The sequence below is a fragment of the Maylandia zebra genome, linkage group LG3 (genome assembly GCF_041146795.1).
Source record: "Maylandia zebra isolate NMK-2024a linkage group LG3, Mzebra_GT3a, whole genome shotgun sequence".
Taxonomy (NCBI): domain Eukaryota; kingdom Metazoa; phylum Chordata; class Actinopteri; order Cichliformes; family Cichlidae; genus Maylandia; species Maylandia zebra.
In genome coordinates this window covers 38219547-38238587 of record NC_135169.1, presented here as the reverse complement: position 1 = coordinate 38238587, position 19041 = coordinate 38219547, and the positions used below count along the sequence as shown (strand labels likewise).

The window sequence follows — 19041 nt, the reverse complement described above, 5'->3', positions numbered from 1 at the left end:
CTGTGTGTCTTTGCTTTTGTGCTTTCATCGTGTAAACGAGGGAGGAATACTTCAAATGTTTCTTTGTTGTTGTATCTAATGCAAAGTCTTCATTTCATACTTGGTATATTTGACCAGCTCGATGTGTTTGCTAAGTTAGTTAGAGCTGTCAATAATTAACAACGTAGTCTTCAGGGCTGAACGATTTCCCATCTGGAAAGTCCACCTTCACTTGCTACTTATGTGCTATTTAGAGGCCCAGCCTCCTCTTTGTATTTTTAGCCCAACATCTGGAGGAAGATTATTACAGCTGGTGAAAATTAGAGGTTAGATTGCATGACTGGGGACTTTGACTTGATACAGCATGTCACTGCTGGAATGCTGACAAGATATGAAACTCTTACTTAGTTGACTTCCATGCTTTACCTGATTTCAGAGGTATTTTCTTTAAGGAGTTCTTCTTAGGAACAACAATTCCTTTGAGGTCCCAAATTATCTTCCCGATGAGACATTTCCTTATCTTGAGATGTTATTGAGCATAACACCTGTGAAAGACACTACTTTTCATAGTCACACACACTTATTTCACTTGTATTTTGCAACCTTCAACTCCAGATTTAGAAAACTCATTGTGTACATTTCAGGACAGAAACCTTCTAGATGACAGATTACCTGAAGAGAACTGCAAACTGAATGAAGGGAGTGCTGACAGGAACAATAATGCTTGAAAATGCACATTAAAGGTAAATGCGCCTTACTTCTTTGTCCTTGTATCCCCTTGTATCCCCAAGGCTTGCTGAAGTTTAATCTGAGTATCAGAATGAAGAAGAAAATTGATTTAAGGACTTTCATGGTTGTTGATGTCAGATGAGTGGAGCTGAGTATTTCAGAAACGGCCGATGTGTTCCTGCACTCGCTATGGTTCATAGAGAACGGTCTGAAAAGAGAAAATATTTGTAAGTGACGGGTCTCTGGGTGGAAATGTCTGGAGAATAGCCAGACTGGTCCAGGTGGATACTAACCACTCATTACAACCAAGGTATGCAGAAGAGCATCTTCAACAACACTTCCAGCCTTGAAGCAGATGGCCTATAGCAGCAGAAGACCGCACTGGATGCCACTCCTGTCAACTAAGGAACTGCCAACAGGAAAGTGATACTGCAAACAATATCTCACCACAACTATTGGGACAACAGAAGATTGGAAACATGTTGTCTCGTCTGATGAGTCTCCGTTTCTGCTGCGACATTCAGTTGGTAGGATCCGTATCTGGCGTAAACATGAAATCAATCCCGAATTGTATCAGCGGTACAGACTGCACCGCTTAGTGAGCACCATTGAGACACCACAGCCTACCTGAGTATTGTTGCTCTCTATGACCACAGTATGCCCATCTTCTATTGGCTGATAATGTGTCGTGTCACAAAGTTCAGATCATCTCAAACTGTTTTTTTAAACATGACGATGAGTTCACTAACTCAAATGGCCTCCACAGTCATCAGATCTCAATCCAATAGTGCATCTTTGTTCTCTATTGTGGTAGCACGGAAGATTGGCATCGCGGATGTGCAACCGAAAACCTGCAGGTACCGTGTGATGCTGTCATATCTCGCGTCGATATGAAGCAAAATCTCTGTTAAGTACAGAAACGACGCACACCTACACCACAGGTGAAAGAAAAGCTAAAATTGGGCGACTTTAGGAGAAAGCAGTGTTAAACCTAAAAGGGGTAAGGATTGAGCGGTATTACCTCTCTGCCTGCCTCTGCCTCAAGAAACTTCTTGTTTCTTTCGTGAGTCGATAAGTCGTAATGATAAACCGTGGGCGAGCGCAGAGGGGGAGCTGGGGGAACACCAGCCGGGATACAGGATGCCTCAGCGTCAGACAAGCCTAATGACGCAACGGGTTTACTCAATACAGCTTCAACTTGTGAGGGACAGGATAATACTTGCAGGATTTCCCACGTTTCCTATGACCAAAAACGGGCTGAGGACTCTGACACTGACAGATATTACGTGACAGGCACACGGGAAATAAGCTTCTCGGGACACCAGGGAAACATCAGATGCAAACTTTCGCGATGGCACACGCCGTGATGCTTTTTCTCTCGTGCGTTTTCGCAGGAGTGGTAAGTTTTAGCCACACTTCTCTACTCAAGTGAGTCTGTGCTTATTGTTATTGCGTGTTTTTGAGAGCGTGAAAGGAGTGAAATAATGTCTCTCCCTTGATTTCAGCACACATTAGCACCTACATATGAAGCAGAGGCGGTGAGGGAGAGCCATACAGGCGAGTTTCTTTTTGTTATTGTTTGTTTGTTTGTTTGTTTTTACTCTGGTCTTAAAATCATTTTTCCTATATTATTATTATTATTATTATTATTATTATTATTATTATTATTATTATTATTATTATTTTACTTAGTGAGTCAGCTCACTCAGGACTTAAGAGTGCAGCACGCACTCTTAAGTCCTGAGTGAGCTGATGTTTGCATAGGTGTTACCTGTAGGGGAGGGGGTGTAGCTTGCTTATGGATTTTTGTACATTCATTTGAAGTGAAAGGGGTCTTTGTGTGTGGAAACCAGCGGAAGAGTGGGTGGGTCGGGGTTTCCAAGACAGTTTCTGCTGCTAATGTTTTGTATTTTCCCCTTTACGTCCTCTGCAGTTGTTACCACCACGGGCAAAGAATGTAAATTCCCTTTTCGTCAGGGTGGAAGGATTCATCATCACTGCATCACTGTCCTCTCCTCAAGACCATGGTGAGTCCTTATTAGCCAGCCTGTCTGTCTGGATCTACTGTTTTGGTTGCACAAACAGTCTGTAATGTGTGTGTAGTCAAGTCAAAACACACTTCTGACAGAAGTGTCAGTCCTCTGACACACACTGACAGATCTCTCTCTTCTCTCTCTCTCTCTCTCTCTCTCTCTCGCTCTTACACACACACACACACACACACACACACACACACACACACACACACACACACACACACACACACACACACACACACACGTTGTTTGATACGCATGATTTGAAACTTTTATTCCACAAAATGTAAAAAAATCATCTTTGGATAATTTACAGATTATTTGATTGCATGGTTTGTATTGAACTTATTTTCTTAATACATCTTTTATTTTTTTGCTGTCTTGATGATGCGTGTTTATCATTGCCTTTGTCACTTCCCACTTAGTGTTGTCACTGTATATTTTATTCTACCACAGCGACTTGAAAGCAGCTCCCGCTGCTTTTAAATGTGCTAATTAAATAAAAGCAACTAGCCTTGACTTGACAATACCCTTAGCACGGTCAAGGCACATGTAGCAGAATAGCATCGTGACTGATGGAGCGGAGTCAGGCTGTGTGTTTTGATTGCTTGATAGTTAAGAAACAATGAGCCATAATCTTCCCTTTTCAATCTCAAACTTACTGTATACACACAGGTCAGACAGTTAGCTACACATTCATGATGCAAATCTCTGTGGTGCTTAAATGATGCTCATTTAGTACTAAAGGACCCAAAGAAAATATCCGGTCACAACATTACACCGCCACCACCATCAGCCTGAATCATGGACTCGAGGCACAGATTCATGCATTCATGTTTTCTACACCAAATTCTGAGCCTACTCATTAGACCAGACAGCATTTATCTTCTGTTGGCAGGCGTTTGTAAATTGTAGCCCAAGTTCCCTGTTTTTAGCTGACAGGATCATGTGTTTTTTTTCTCTTGTTGTTTTCCATCTGCTTCAAGGTTTGACGTGTTATGCGTTCAAAGCAGTCTGGCCATTCTCCTCTGATCTCTGTTATCAACAACACATTTTCACACAGAGAACTGCCACTCAGTGGATATTTTCTGTTTTTCAGGCCATTCTTTGTAATCCCCAGAGATTGTTGTGCTGGGATATTCCCAGTAGATCAGCAGTTTCTGAAATACTCGAGCCAGCTGGTCTGGCATCAATACCATGCCACATTCAAAGTCACTTAAATCACCTTCTCCCGATGCTCGGTTTGAACATGTTTAAATGCATTGAGCTGCTACCATGTGAGGTGGGGCAAAATATCGATATTTTCATATATCGTATACCGTTTTCTTGTAGTACATTTATTGATGTACTGGTTTCAGATATCAATATATGTATTCATTATAGCAGACACTACTTCAGTCTTTGTGGTGGCAGTTATCAACTGAAGAGCTTAAAATGAGCTTAATGAGCTGACACTGAAGAAGAACAAACTCTTTACTTCTTTAAGTATAGTTCTTCTTGTTAAGTCACACAGATACGGTGTCATAGATGACTGTCTTACAGTGGATTACAGTATCACTGGAATATATATATACAGAATATGTCTGTGTAAAAAATAAAAGGCAATATATTTATATCAGACTTTTGAATTTTATAACTTTAAAAGAAAGCACTGGAAACAGTCAACCTTTGTGGGGCTGGAAGATACAAAGTGCAGCTTTCTTCTCAAGGGAGAAATGTCGAGTTAGTGTTCTTATTTCTAATTGGTTGATAGTTCCTGGCTTTTTGCATGCCCTTAAAAGAACAAACACACTGGTGTTTTCCATCACTGCTGTAATAGCAATGATTTGTACACTGATGCAGTGTGTTTGGGGTGTGTAGTCACACCTAATTACAGCTCGCGGGGATGAGGGATTTATGCGACAGTGCCATCTGATCACAAATTTTAATGAGGTAATGAGCGAAAAAGCTTTAATAAAATGCTCATTGCTCAATTGCTGCTGGGGCCTGTGATGATTTTTATCATAATACAGTGTTATCATTAATAACTGTGAAGATAAAATGCAGAGGTACTCTGTGAAACTGCAACTATAGCTGAAGTTTAGCCGTTTCACAGCATTTATCCCGAGGGTGCATAAACAGCTGCCTCAGTAAAACCATCATGGTGTAATTTGGTTTTTTTTAATCGCTTCAGATTGTGACACAGCAACAATCATCTTTTTATGATATTGGAAAAAAAACCCAAAACAACAGGAGACACGCTGGCAGGGTTTCAGTCTTCACTACTTGGAAATGATGCAGAAAGGGTGGATGCCAGTAAGGTGGAGCAACGTTTATGCAATTATACATGGGCCAATATTTTCTGGTCCACCTACATGTAAAGTTGCGGCGGTTTGACCCTGCTTGTTTTTGTGATGTGCTCATCAGCTCACCGTCAGAATGGGTTTGTCATTGAGTGTTGTAGTTACAGTGAGTGGAGAAGAGGTATGTTAATGTTACGCAGGTTAGATTAGTGGATGATTGACAGAGTTAGTTAGCGTGTGTTGGCAGAAGATGCAGCGTTCTGGAGCAGGGTGTCAGTACTTGTGGGTTTGATTAAGGGTTGGGTAAAATCCTCTGCACATGGTTTACGCAATTTTATGTCACAATATCTATATGCCCAACTCCAACAGTATAGCATGACTAACCGTCAGCGGGCACGCTAACTTACACGCTTAGTCAGGATATGCTTACTAAGGTTGTAATCAGGGTGTGATTTGTGAAAAAGACGTTTGATGATTTATTTATTATTTATTTATTTATTTTTACATGAAAAAAAAGAGTGGTCCTATATACTCCTTTATACAAATTCAGAACAAAAACATCCAACCATACTTAAAGAAATTACAGAAACTTGCTTAAGAGAGTTCAGGTTATGTTGAAGAATAAAGGTGATCATACCAAATATTAACTTTCAAGCTTGTTAGAATTGTGCAGACTCTGTTTTTGGCATATTTGCTGCATTTGCTGACTTGCAGGTGACTCTCTTCCTGTTTCCTTTGTCCCAGGTGCTCTCTTACACACAATTTTGATCGGGACAGGAAGTGGGGTTTCTGCGCACCAGAGAGAAGCCATCCAAATGGTTAGCTCACCAAACCAGCTGCAGATTGAATTTCCACTGCTGTTTAATTAGAAACTACAGTGTTGCGGTTGTTCTCCTGCTGATTATGTTTTGATGTTTTGATTTCAGTTTTTGTCCACACTTCACGCAGAATCACAGATCCGTGTCAGGCGAACCCGTGTCAGAATGGAGGCGTCTGCACAGCGATCCCACACAGACGCACATTCGAATGCTCCTGCCCTGAGAGCTTCTCTGGGAGAATATGTGAACAAAGTAGGCACCTTTATTAATATTCTATGAATTAAAGGTATAGTGCTTGTCATCCATTCATATTTGGTTTTGTCAGACTGTCTTTTTTTTGTCTGTTCCCTGAACATATTCACATCAAAGTGCACATTAGGCAGCCCATTGTCATTCATCTGTTGTCCACAGATGTAAACCAAAATCAAAAGCATGCCAGCTAAAAACTCTGTAATCAAATTCATGCTTAGTGAAGGCAGTTGAGTGTGAAGAGTTAACTCCTTCTTCTCTGGGGACCAGTGAGCCACATAGAGAGGCTATATTTGTTAAAAATGCTCAACTGTTGACTTTTCAGAAAGGTTGCAGATTGTGGCTCATTATGCAAAGAGGCCACTCATCATACAATGACTAAATTGGTGTGGCATTTGACGTGCTTCATTTCTGCTACATCTGCTACATTCAATAACGTTGTAGTTTACTGGCTCACTGGTAAGTGCTGTTATTTACACTGATTTACAGCTTTGATTAGGAGGAAAATTGCTGTCAGTAATTGTTGGAGGTTTGAAAATTTCACTGGTGACAAGAATAAGGATACTTTTATCCACAGAGCCCAACGCTGTTCTTTGTGAGCTTACCTTTTCCCAGCTGTGAACAACTAAATTTGGAGATTTTTCATAGATAGAAAATTTACATTATAATCTGGACTCGCTGTGCTTGCACAAGGTTTTCTATGGGAGTCAAAGAACATGCTAGGTTATAAGGCTGCCTGTATGGTCCCAAAATACACTCGCAAAAGAGACTTTTGATCTTAATTTCCTGCATAAATAAAGGTTGATTAAAAAAAGGAAACAAACCGTGAAAACAAACAAAAGCATGACAGTCTAAGTTCACTCTTGATTATCACAGTAGTTAAGAGTCTGCGTGGCTTTCAACCCCACCTCATGTAACCCTGTTCTGCCGCTGCCAGTAGCACCACCCCATCTGTTAGTTCCAGAGATTTACACATTTACAATAAAAAAAGATTGTGGCCGATGCCAAAAAGCTGCCACTAGCAAAGCACCACAAAGTTGCCGTGCCCAAAGGTGGAATCACTGATGTCTGATGCAATAAATTCTCCAATGACTGGCAAGCTGTGATTATCAATTTTTGTAATTATTGGTTCCCAAACTTATCTGGGCAGGAGCTTCATATCCTGAAGGAGTTAAGGCAGAACTGGTTACAGACCAGCAGTGACACAGTGATTTCGCTCTTTTTTAGCAGCAAATGTAGTTTGTTTAATTGACTTTAAACTGGTTTAACTGCATTCAGCTATAGCCTCACACGCCACTGACAGACGTGACCTGATGCTATTAAGATGACAACTGAGCAATCTCTATTTGCTGATATAGACACTGAGATGTGATTGAAAGATCTGAGTGGCAGTCTTATGTTCGCCACAGTCCTATAAATGCGGCATACGCTTCACAATAACGTGACGTGTATAACATTGAAATGACATGCCAGTTTCATTTAATCTGTGTTTTCCGTTAAAATGCTGCTGAAATTTCGCGTGCTTGCCTTCAGGCCAAAATAATGGCAAATCAGTTATGAGTTACCTGTAAACAGGTTTCACTTTTCAGCTGAAAGCAAAGCAGTGAAAGAAGATGGAAAAACACAGAAAAATGGATCCGTCGCAGCAGCTCAGCCATCGGAGATTTGCTCCGTACGCTCCATTGAGCTCTTCAATCTGCTCTCCCATTTCAGCCCCGACGCCTTTCATGTGTTGTGTCGGCTTTTTCAGAGAAGTGCTACGAAACCGTACACCTGCGCTATTATGACATCGGAGAGTCTTGGGGACGAATTCACCTCCGTAATGTGGAACAGTGCACATGTGTGGCAGGGGAAATCAAGTGTGAGAGAGTCCACTACACGAGTAAGACATGCTTTCTGCTTTTGTTGTTCTGCTCTGAATGTGTCCAGTTTTTTTTTTCTTGGCCATTTTTTTGCTATTTTTGGGGTGATGAGAGCAAAACTCAATAGGCTGCAATGACTTCAGCGCTATTTGCTTTGACAGCTGCTTGAATTGATGCTCAAATCGGCGAATGACAAACGAAATATTGCTACATGTTGGAATGTTTTGGGGTTTGTTTGTTTTTACATTAAATAAACATAAAGATAAAAACCTAGCAACCTTAGCAACTCATATAATTTTAAAAAAAATAGTATACAACTTGATCTCAGGCCTCCAAAAAAGTATCAGATCTCCTCCTAGCCTGAAGAAATGTTTTTTTTTTCACTCTCATAAGAGGGGGTTTGAAAGACGTGCCCTACCCTTTCTTTGATCACAGCTCCATAGTTACAAGAGTAACTTTGCATTGAAGAAAAGGCAGATTATATGACTCACTGTGACTCAGGAATGGTGTTTTAGGACACACCCCATGGGTCCATAGGGTGCTTTCATCTCAATGTTCACGGGCGTTTAGCAGATTCCCCTGGCATAAAGGAGATACAATCAGAGAGGTATTTTCATGCTTCTTCAGCTGAAACTGCTTTTGTCATGATGATAGGGGCTCAGCTTACAGGAGTCGCAAAACTAAAAAAAAAAAAAGTTTTCTAGCTTGAACCTGACCCTTAATGTGCTTTACATTGTTTTTCTTCAAAGCACATCAGGACTGCTCACTTTCAGTAAAACCCAATAAACTCATGGCATCTCTGATCCCCAGCATATTTTCTGTATGTTATATTATTTCACAAGAGGCTGCTCAGACCCAGATATATTACATGTACATAAGAACACAGATGCATGGGTGAGAGCGAACCAAAGCCAAAAAAATGAGACCGGAAGATGTTAGTAAGTCCACCTGAGCGGAACTGTAGAGTCAGGTTAAAATACTCAGAGGTTTCTTTTGCAGTTTTCTTTTGGTAATCTAAAAATATTAAAAATTACATTTAAAACCTGCGTGGGAAAAACCATGATGGTGTAGCAATGCTAATTATTGTTGAATTATTGTCTGTTATAAATGTACTATTACAGTGATTTCCAATGATTGATGCCACAATACAGAAGTTTTAAATAGCGAGGTCAGTGTATGTCAGACTAATCCCTGTGAGCCAAAAGCTCAGGCTTCATACTGCTGTAAATGCTCAGTTTCACACAGTTTTTCTTTTCAGACGTGGTCATGCATGATTTAATACATATAGTACATACATAATACATATATATTATATACATATATAATTCATAACCTCATACACAAAACAGCAGCAACCACCTAAGTGCTGTTTAAGCTTTCTCGTTATGAGGGGCAGCCAATCAGCATAAAGTTCCCTTAATGCCCCAGTCGCACACGTCTTCAAAGTAAAAGTTGTACAACTTACGTTCTCTGTTTTACTAACACTTCGCAACTAGCTGGTGAGTGTTTGCAGATGAGTCTGTGGCTACCACACAAATTACTTGTGACAACAGCAAATTGCTAGTGTCCAAAAAGAATCACAAGGAAGCTTTAATGCATCAACAGCAAGCAACAGGTCAGTCAGGCAATACACTTTTTACCTTAGCAACTGGTGGTTTCCTTGGTTTAGTTCAGACCGGTTGTTCCAAAGTGTAAAAATTGCAAATGTCTGGTCATTTGCTACAATTTTGTTGGCATCTATAGGAATTCTACTTCAGGACTCTACATTAACTGCTTACATTCAGAATTCAGAATCTCATAGATTTGAAACAGAAATTCCTCCAAAGACAGTAATGTAGGAATGGCAATTTTAATAGTTGCAATTTCCCAGCAAAATGACCTAGGTGCTCGGCAACCATTTTATTTTATAGAAATATAACCAGAATACAATACTTTTAAACTGTGCATAGCGACTATCATAATGGGTCCGTTAAACAAGCTAAATGTTAATAAAGTTTTGCTGAAAAACAAGCATTTTAAAGAGAATGGCATTAGGATGTGACAGTGTGTGTCTTGATGTGTCCAGTGTGCCGTACAAACCCATGTCAGAACGACGGAACGTGTCGACTGATCGTATCCACCGGAAAGGAAGTGTGTAACTGCAGGCATGGCTACAGTGGACCTCACTGTAGTCTCGGTAAGTCATACGCTGAGTGCTACGTTCCCGTTTTCCTCATTCAAATGGAAATGCAAAATTTGCTCTGAGCAGAAAGCACAGTTGACATGAAATGATGTTTGTATTGGGCTAAAAATAGCAGAGGGCAGAATTTCTAGTCACTGCAGTCTGCATAGAGCCAGAGTCTTTGTCATATACGAGAGCAGATGTATGGAATCCTCATTGTGTCACGTATGCACAGACGCATGCTCGTGCATGTGTGGATGACAATAGTTTGATTAATGGTCACAGGTGAGGGCGTGCTGGTGAGCTTGTAGCCAGCTGTCATTGACGCGTTCAGAGAGAGGTTTTAAAACGTGTCATCGCACACACATATCTGCTGCATCGGGAGTTTGTGTGATCGCTTTCATATTGTTTACATACCTGTGTTTTACTGTGGTCACGGCTGGGATTATTTCCATGTCTCTCTCTCTCTCTCTCTCTCTGTGGCTTGTGTGAGCAGAGCCAGAGCCAGAGTGCTATAGCAGCAGGGGCACAGGTTACAGAGGCCTGGTGGGCACCACCGTGTCCGGCGCCCAGTGTCTGCCGTGGAACTCAGACCTGCTGTTTGATGAGCTCCATGTGGGCACAGTGATTGCATCACCTGTTAAAGGCCTTGGGGAGCATGCCTACTGCAGGTGTGTGTGCTAAATCATCCTGCCTTAATAGCAGCTATGGTAGATTTTCTAGTAGTTGTTTCTCCAACAGTTAATCAAAATGAGATATTAAAGCCTTTGTCGCTTGCTGTGCTGCAAACAGTCTTATCTGGGAGGCCACATTTCTATACAGTTTGCACATAATTTCTGTTTTAAAGCTGCAGTATCCAACTTTTTTTTTACCCTGAGCTAGCAAAAGCCGTATGCTCCTTATCTGTCAATTCCATGTGTCAACTCTTGTCATTCGTGTGACTTACGAGCACATAGCTACTGAGGGGGAAACCCTGAAACCATCATGCCAAAAGGCTTATCTCTGGCACATTCACCCTTCCTGCCTTCTTCCATCAGCTGATTTCTTACTATGACTTCTCATGAGCAGGAAGACATACTGACAGCAAATGGCACGTTTCCCAAATTTTCCCAGGCCAAAGCAAACAATGGGACTTAGACTTACACCCAGGCTCGGATAGATCATTAATTATTGGTAAGATTGCATATTGCAGCTTTAAAACTAAAACCTGAATCCTGGTTGTTAAAACGTGAAACGAATGTAGAAAGAAAGCGAATTATCTGCGTGTGAGTGTGTGGATTTGAATGGCAATGGAGCCCCTGTGAGACATTCAGCTAATGAAGCAATATATAAAGATAGGAAGCAGCGAGGCTACACGCACAGAAGCACGCACACACTCTGTCCGTTGTGTATCTCTGTGTGTAGGAACCCAGACGAGGACAAGAAGCCTTGGTGTTACACAATAAAAGACAACGCCATCTCCTGGGAGTACTGTGACGTCCCCTCCTGTGTAATGGCTGCGTGTGAGTAAGCAGGACGCAGGGAAGGAGTTTGTGTGCAGAATGTAATTATGTTGTAATTGAGGCGTTATATTGGAGTGTGGATATGCTTTAGCATAAGATTAAGGCATACATCTGTTAGCTTGACCAGACACCTGAGCTGTTCTGCCGTTTAAATCTATATATGTACATATTCTAATACCCCTCGTTTGTAATAATGTTCATATCCAACTCTTGGCTTAATTTTGTTTCCTCGTTAAGAGTATCAGATTTATTTAGCTGCCACTCTCTGAACATTCATTCCATCATTACAACATGCAATAAGTAATGATCTTACACAAAGGTCACGCAGTGCAGCAGCGTCTTCTCTCTCTCTCGGCCTCGTTCATATGACATTGACACTGACGCTCCGTATTCGAGAAACATTTCTCGAATGTGGAGGCTTATTAAATGCCTTCACATTTAATTAAAATCCAGTTTTAGATTTAAAAACAAAAAAAAAGTGCAGAGAAGGCAGCTAATCTGTGCCGCTGAGTCACGCTGCTCTCGAAAGTTAAATTCAGCCAAGCTGACTGGTTTAGTGAAAGAGCTTTTTTTTTTTTTAAAGGAAAAACATTGGCTAGGTTAGATATGGGGGAAATAATAAGACATTACTCACCCTGAATCAACACGTCACGTCAGGTGGAGCCAAATGTTGATGTGGTGAGTGGGGTTTGCAACAGCTGTCTATCTGTCTGTCATGATGCCAGGGGTATGCACCGAATTCATAATCCTCTTCCTGATCATCCTCAACACATGATTTGCAGCCAGAGGAAGCTTTGCCACACTGAACATCATCACCTTATAGAAATGACTATTTTTGTTTTTTGTGCTTCTTGCAGGGGGAAATCAACCAGCAGTAGATTCAAAATTATTCAGAGGAGGTATTTAGGAAGCTAGTTTAAAAAAAAAAGTCTAAATCTAAGCTAGTTGATTGATTTGTAGTTTCTTATCTGTTAGCGTCTTTTAGCTCTTTTTAGAAAGTGGCATTTTGCTGTGTCCAAGTTAAGCTGAAAATAATCCTCTGTTTGAACTTTTCTCAGCTTCTTCTCTGAGGTTTACTCCATTCAACGTCCTGCCCACCATTGAAAAACCCAAACCCTCCAAGCCGGCCAAAAAACCCTTATGCGGGAAAAAGCACAAGAAGAGGTTATCGACAGCCAGAGGGAGGATAATGGGTGGAACTTCGTCTCTGGAAGGTAGTCATCCATGGATGGCAGCCATTTACATCGGACAGTCAGACTTCTGCGGCGGCACTCTCATCTCCTCTTGCTGGGTCGTGTCTGCGGCCCACTGCTTCTTCAGCAAGTATGTATTGAATTCTACCGCTGCAGAGGATGTTACACACATTAGTGGAAAAAAGGCAACGCTATGAGTTTTTCCAGCCATTTTTTCCCCTCTACACAGTGTTATCTCTTAACCTTGGAAAGTGTGAGTCTTTTAAGAAATCGTATCCCCTTTTGAGTCAGTCTATGAAAGACTATAGGAAGCTTGACAAAAAAAGTCACATTTCTTGAATTTTAAACAGTAATATATTCTCTCTGTATTATATAACAAACATGTCTAAATATGCATGTTGTAATGTTTACATGCAAATGTTAGCACCTTCCTCTGATGTCAGTAAAACAGATGTCTGTTTACTGACATCCACAAGTTTAAATCTTTAGCTAAAGCAACTGAATGTTGCACTGGACCTACACAGCAGAGTGCATATAGGAAAATACAATATATGGTATCTGCAAGGCTTTCTTTTTAAGCCCCATGTCTACTGCTACAACTGTGTTTTAGTACAGTTGGGGCATGATTGGATTTCTTATTAGAAAGTATTAATTAAAATTCATAATATAAAATAGCATTATCAACATCGCAGGGGTTTAACTATCTTATAGATAGTTGGTGCTTTAGGAAGGAAAATTACAGAATTAAGTGGATTTTTTTTTACAGCACAAGTGACATTAAAATCATTAGATTTTAATTATTAGACTTTAAAGCAGTGTAATAAAAATTAGACTGATTTTTAGCCCAAGTGACGAAGTGGTAAGAATGCATGCCACATGGCTAAAAGATCGGTCAACCAGTCTGACTCCCTTTGTGTGTCATTGTTCTCTTCCTGTCTATTGTTGCTACTATGGTTCCTACAGGTGTAACAATCATGATAAGAATGGTCTTTTTGCCATCTTGAGTGACCACATTTGGATGGTAGGACGCTGTGCTAAATTATCAGCTAATGATTGGTTGGTAAGCTTGGTTAGCATCCTGTAGCTATTTACCGCTCCTGGAAAAGTAATGGCTAAAGCCCCAGACAAACAGGGCTAGAGACCAGTCACTGAATCCTTAGCAACTGCCAGTCACCAGCATAAAATGTGAATTAATTAGTGAAAACCTCTTTGTTATTACTTTGGTCGTGTTTTCAACTTGTCTGCAAACACTTTCCAACTACTTTGCAAACAGCAGTAAGATTTTACAAAGTGCGATGCCAGAAACGGAGACTGTTTCTGGTTTGCGTTGCACTTTCTCCAAGTTTAAGTACCGCTTTGCTAGCAGTTAGCAATTATACAAAATGCTGTCTTTCATGCAAACTGCAAAGAATCTGCTTGCAGCCAACACGTTTTTTGATACAGCATCGTCTTTGCAACTGAGTTTAGCTAATGAGGGCTAGCAGTCTCCAGCAACCACTCACCAAGTGGTCGCAAAATGGACAGTTTTCCTGAGTGACATGCAGTTATATCACATCCAAAAGGGCAGGCAACTCTCAAGCAATGTAAGCATAATGCCAAGCAAGGGCTGGTTTAAGGCACGTCTGCATTTGCTTCACCTTTTAGACCTGGAAGCTATATTCTCTTTAATAATGCATAACTTTAACTTTTGGTATTGTTTTGTTTGCTAGCAGATTCATGCGTTCGTCCATAGTTTGCACTTAATACTCGAACAAATACTCATCGACTACTTTCCAAATGGCAGGAAAAACACCCGTTTAATTGCAGCATTTGGAAGTTCTGCATTGGCTTCCTTTTTCACCCCCCTTAAAGGCCAAATGTGATTGACTGTGCTGCTAAAAGCTCAAACAAATGTTCTGTGAAGGTATTTTGGGTTCTCTAATTTTCCCACCAGATTTCACGAAAAACAAGGTGAAGTACTCCAGTTACCTCAAGTTTATTTTGACTTGATGAGCTTTGTGAGTGTGGACTTTGGTATACTGGTATACTATAATGAATTAATTAAGAATGTCTTTCTTCAGCCCCCTGAAATCTCAAATCCGTGTGGTCCTGGGCCAGCATAGCTTTAATACCACCAGTCCCAACACGAGGACATTTGGAGTGGAGGACTACATCTTTCCAAGGCACTTCTCAGTGTTTAACCCAACACTGCATGACATTGGTAATTATTTAACGCATACATACACACGCGCACACATATGCCAGTGACTCACATAAACTGGAAGACCTCTTGTCCCTGTTCAGAAACACACAAACCCACTTAAGAACCCAGTCTGTATGCACAGCTGTGCTTCACTGAACAGCTGTGTCCCTCTGCACCCCCGCAATAAAAACACGCACAAACACAGATGCACACATATGTATATTGACAGTTGGGTGTGGCATTTTCCCAAGGCGAAGTCAGCCACTCGCTTCATACCTTTGCTTCATTTCTTTTCCTGTTTCATAACATTTCATTTCTGTTTGGCAGTTCTAATCAAACTGAAGAAGCAGGACGGGCGATGTGTGAAGAAAACCCCGTTCATCAGGCCCATCTGTCTCCCAGACAAAAGCATGACGTTCCCCGATTACTACTGCTGCACCATTAGTGGCTGGGGACATACACAAGAGAGTGAGTAATGAGGAGGTCATGGCAGAGCTGTGTCATTTCCGTTTTGTCACGATGACAACTATTTACATTCGTGCATTGATCACAGGGAGCACATTTGTCGTGCACCTCCAGTGAATTATTTATTTGTTTACACGCTTAAACCGTGAGGGTGGGGCCAAAATTGTTTGCGCTGCTATGTGTCTTTGAGAAAAGTTTCAGATTTATTTTTAACGCACATAAAAGAAACATTTTGTCACTTTGGAAAATAATAATTTGCTTTCATCTTGAGGGCTAAATCTGTCACAGCCGGGAGACGATTAGCCTAGCTTAGCTTAGCATAAGGACCGGGAAAAAATATGGGGTGACAGCTCGGTGTTACTGGGCTTTTATCTAACACGACTCATTTGTGTTTTATTTGACAGAGGGAATGGGATACTCCACTCTGCAGGAGGCTGGAGTAAGACTGACTCCTCACGATAACTGCAAGAAGCCAGAAGTGTATGGCAACCATGTCACCAGTGACATGATTTGTGCAGGGATTAACGGCTGCGTTGATGCGTGCCAGGTAGGGAAGCATTTTGAGGACTGTCGTGTTTTGATGTAATTCTGCCAAGGAAGTGCTGATGTCCTAAAACAGAGTCCCATGATAGAAACATCTTTTTTAATTTTAAATTAGCTCCTGGCTCAATGTTCTATTTGCAGTTAAGACACCAGATTCACCAGCACTATAGAGCTCAGCAGTGAGGTCCTGGAAATAAAACTCATAGTCACGTTCTGATTATGAGCCATAATACTAGAACTATACATAGTAGAGCTGCTATGACATTGTGAAATGATGATATGTGTCACAAGAAACCATAGGTCTATATGATAACAACTTTGTTTTTGGGGAAACAAGTTTTATTTACTATGTCATGAAGAAAATGCTGAATTTAAACAGCGGTATCTCTCGTGGTTGGATATGAAGGTTACCATGGACATATCTAAAGGAAGGTTAGAAGGTTAGAAGTCGTTTGCTGTAAATTCGATGAATTGCAAAACATTATGGGTTTTAACTAATCATTTTTTTCTTTTTATTTCCCTTTAATTTTTTTATCTGTATCTTTTCCTTTATAGTCATGATTCACCTCATAGCTGGTTGGCTGGGTTAAAAGCTTAAAACTCTATATAAGGCTTTTCGGAAACATCAGTGGAGTAGGTCCATCCATCCATTCTCTTCCGCTTATCCTTATCAGGGTGGCAAATTCACTTGGGAAAGCGGGCGATTGAGCGCAATAGTGACAATATTATCTCTTATTATCAAGTTATTTATAAAGAATATCAATAGGACTTTAACTTCAGGAACTTTTTTGCGATTTAATCTCTTTTCTGTCATTACATTTTTTTTTTTTTCATTTCAGATTCTGCTTCACTTATTTTACTCTCAGCCAGAACCAAAAAGCTGAGCATACTTTTTACATTTTTTTATTTTATGGTATATTTTTGTTAGTTTTTTTCTTTAATTATTTAACAGTATTTAAATTAAGAGTTAGATTGTATTAATAGTTCTAACTCACAGTGTTAATGCTCCTGCTCTCAACTACACTCTTACACGCTGCATCAAACAAACTTTGATGCACAGTCATGTGATCCCGCTGCAGGTCATTGCATTTATATGAAGCTGCTGGATGTTGGAGATATGAACTACTTTGCTTCATGAAGATCACATTTTAACCAAAAATCTATTTTACAATGACAGATTTTAGAGTTTAAAAAAAATCAACGTTACCTTTTCAACATCTCATTTAATGCGTGACTACACAAACTTAAATACACGTGAATTTAAGAAAGAAGAAAACAAATGTCTTTATTTCACTGTGGCTGGGACGGTACAGTACTTAACCCGCCGCCTTGGCTCTGTTGGGGATGACATCAGAGGCCAGGCTCGAGGTTTCACAGTAATGGAACAGCACTTAAGATGGCAGGAGGGATTCCCCTGAGTGAAATGTTGGGGGAAGGCAACGAGGGTCTCAGTGATATTCAGAGATGTCTGTGGTGTGACACTACCCCCTCATCCTGCTGTGTAAAATATTTGAACTCCTTCCTGTTAAATGAAATGAGACAACTGACTGTTTAGCTCATAGGTAGAGAGCAATTTTGAGCAATATATTCATTTTTAAGTGTGTGACTCAGCCGTTTGTGTGCCTTCACTGTGATCTGCGTGTATATTCATGTGTACATCCACTTGTGCGTTTCCTCAGGGCGACTCCGGGGGCCCGCTGGCTTGTGGGAGGAATGACGTCAGCTTCTTATACGGGATCGTCAGCTGGGGGGAGGGCTGCGGCCGCTCCAATAAACCCGGAGTTTACACAAAAGTAGTGAATTACATAGACTGGATCGATTCAGTGATCAAACGCAAACCCAAGCCTTCACCAAACGACATTACCTGGAAATAACCTTTCCTGCATGAGATGTTTAGAGATATTATATATGAACTTTTTTACAATTTTTTTTATTATTGTAAAGCTTCTGGAAGTTTACAGGTTATTTGTTTAACTGTGAAATATTTTGAGACTGAATAAACCTTCAATGACTTTCAGTGACATCAAACTTTGAGTGTCTTTGTTAAAGAGCTGTGATATGTTGTGAATGTAATTAAAACAAGCCAGTCTCAAGGTTACCATGATGTTTTTCTCCAAGTGGACTTTTCTCTGTTATCATGAGGCTGGATTTTCTGAGATTTGATATGTATTGCTGTTCAGTTCATTCATCAGATATTTCTCTCTTTAGTTTTTTTTTAAATTAAGTATATAAATGGGCTTTAGAAATAATAGATGGATTAAAAATAGCTCATCTCAAGGTCTTGAGTCCTTTTACTGTACTAGTTAAGCACATTAGCTTTGAAACAGTGAAACATCTCTAAGAAAATAACAGAAACTGGGTAAAAAACAATATATATTTATTGCTGATATATGTACAATTACATAAAAAGACTGTATAGACTTGATGTGGTACTTTTAATATGCACAGTTCAGTTTTAAGGTTGTTTTGTGGATAAACTTTCCAGATACCTAAAACTATGAAGCCAAATATAGAAAGTAGCTCCAAGAACAACTGAATGTAAAGATAATAAAGGGGTATTAAAAGCTTAAAATTACCTTAATAGGTCCAGAGACACTGAGTGTATGTGATTAGCTCCAGGGTCTGGGAGACCTTGGGTGGCACCAAACACACCCCTGAAGTTAGACTGCCCTGCTTTGGTTCTCAAATCAATGAAGTGCATGGATACAAATTACCTCGGGGTGTGGGTGACCTTTTTTCTGGAAATTCTAAATACACCTTCATGGTGTTTAGTTGTTTAATCCGTTTAAATTGAACTTCAGATTGCTTTCCGCCCTTGGTGTGGTTCTTTTGCACAGGTGTGCAGACTAAAACAACTGTACCAAGGCCTTTCAGAGGAGGCGGACCAAACAAACTGCAGAGCAGTTCGCTGGTGAGAATGCGATCTCACCTCGATGCAACCCAGTTACCAGGTATACACTAATCAGCAGAGTGCCACAGAGGTACACTGAACATTATTGGCTGAAATAATAATTAACAGAAAAATATGAATGTTAGGACT

General features: G+C 40.4%; 1 protein-coding gene across 4 annotated transcripts; it reads left to right on the top strand.

Annotated features, from left to right (window-relative positions):
• The first annotated feature begins 1492 nt into the window (after positions 1-1492).
• hgfac (HGF activator) lies at positions 1493-18278 on the top strand. 4 transcript variants are annotated; one of them, XM_004571201.3, is made up of 14 exons: positions 1496-2107; positions 2214-2265; positions 2642-2735; positions 5771-5844; positions 5953-6096; positions 7844-7975; positions 10021-10131; positions 10613-10787; positions 11521-11618; positions 12677-12941; positions 14872-15011; positions 15321-15461; positions 15863-16005; positions 17681-18278. In XM_004571201.3, the coding sequence occupies exons 1-14, from the start codon at positions 2045-2047 to the stop codon at positions 17873-17875; spliced, it is 1827 nt and encodes a 608-aa protein (XP_004571258.2). In that variant the 5' UTR covers positions 1496-2044; the 3' UTR covers positions 17876-18278. The 4 variants fall into 4 exon arrangements, with proteins under 4 accessions (XP_012780118.2, XP_004571258.2, XP_076737935.1 ...); XM_076881820.1 differs by having other exon boundaries at positions 7807-7975; XM_012924664.3 differs by lacking the exon at positions 7844-7975 and having other exon boundaries at positions 1493-2107.
• The last annotated feature ends 763 nt before the right edge of the window (positions 18279-19041 follow it).

Bases quoted from the DNA above. Each gene is read 5' to 3' on its own strand.
- hgfac (XM_004571201.3), top strand. From the start codon at position 2,045: ATGCAAACTTTCGCGATGGCACACGCCGTGATGCTTTTTCTCTCGTGC. The intron at 10,132-10,612 runs GTAAGTCATACG...TTGTGTGAGCAG, and splicing joins TGGACCTCACTGTAGTCTCG to AGCCAGAGCCAGAGTGCTAT. The intron at 15,012-15,320 runs GTAATTATTTAA...TCTGTTTGGCAG, and splicing joins CCCAACACTGCATGACATTG to TTCTAATCAAACTGAAGAAG.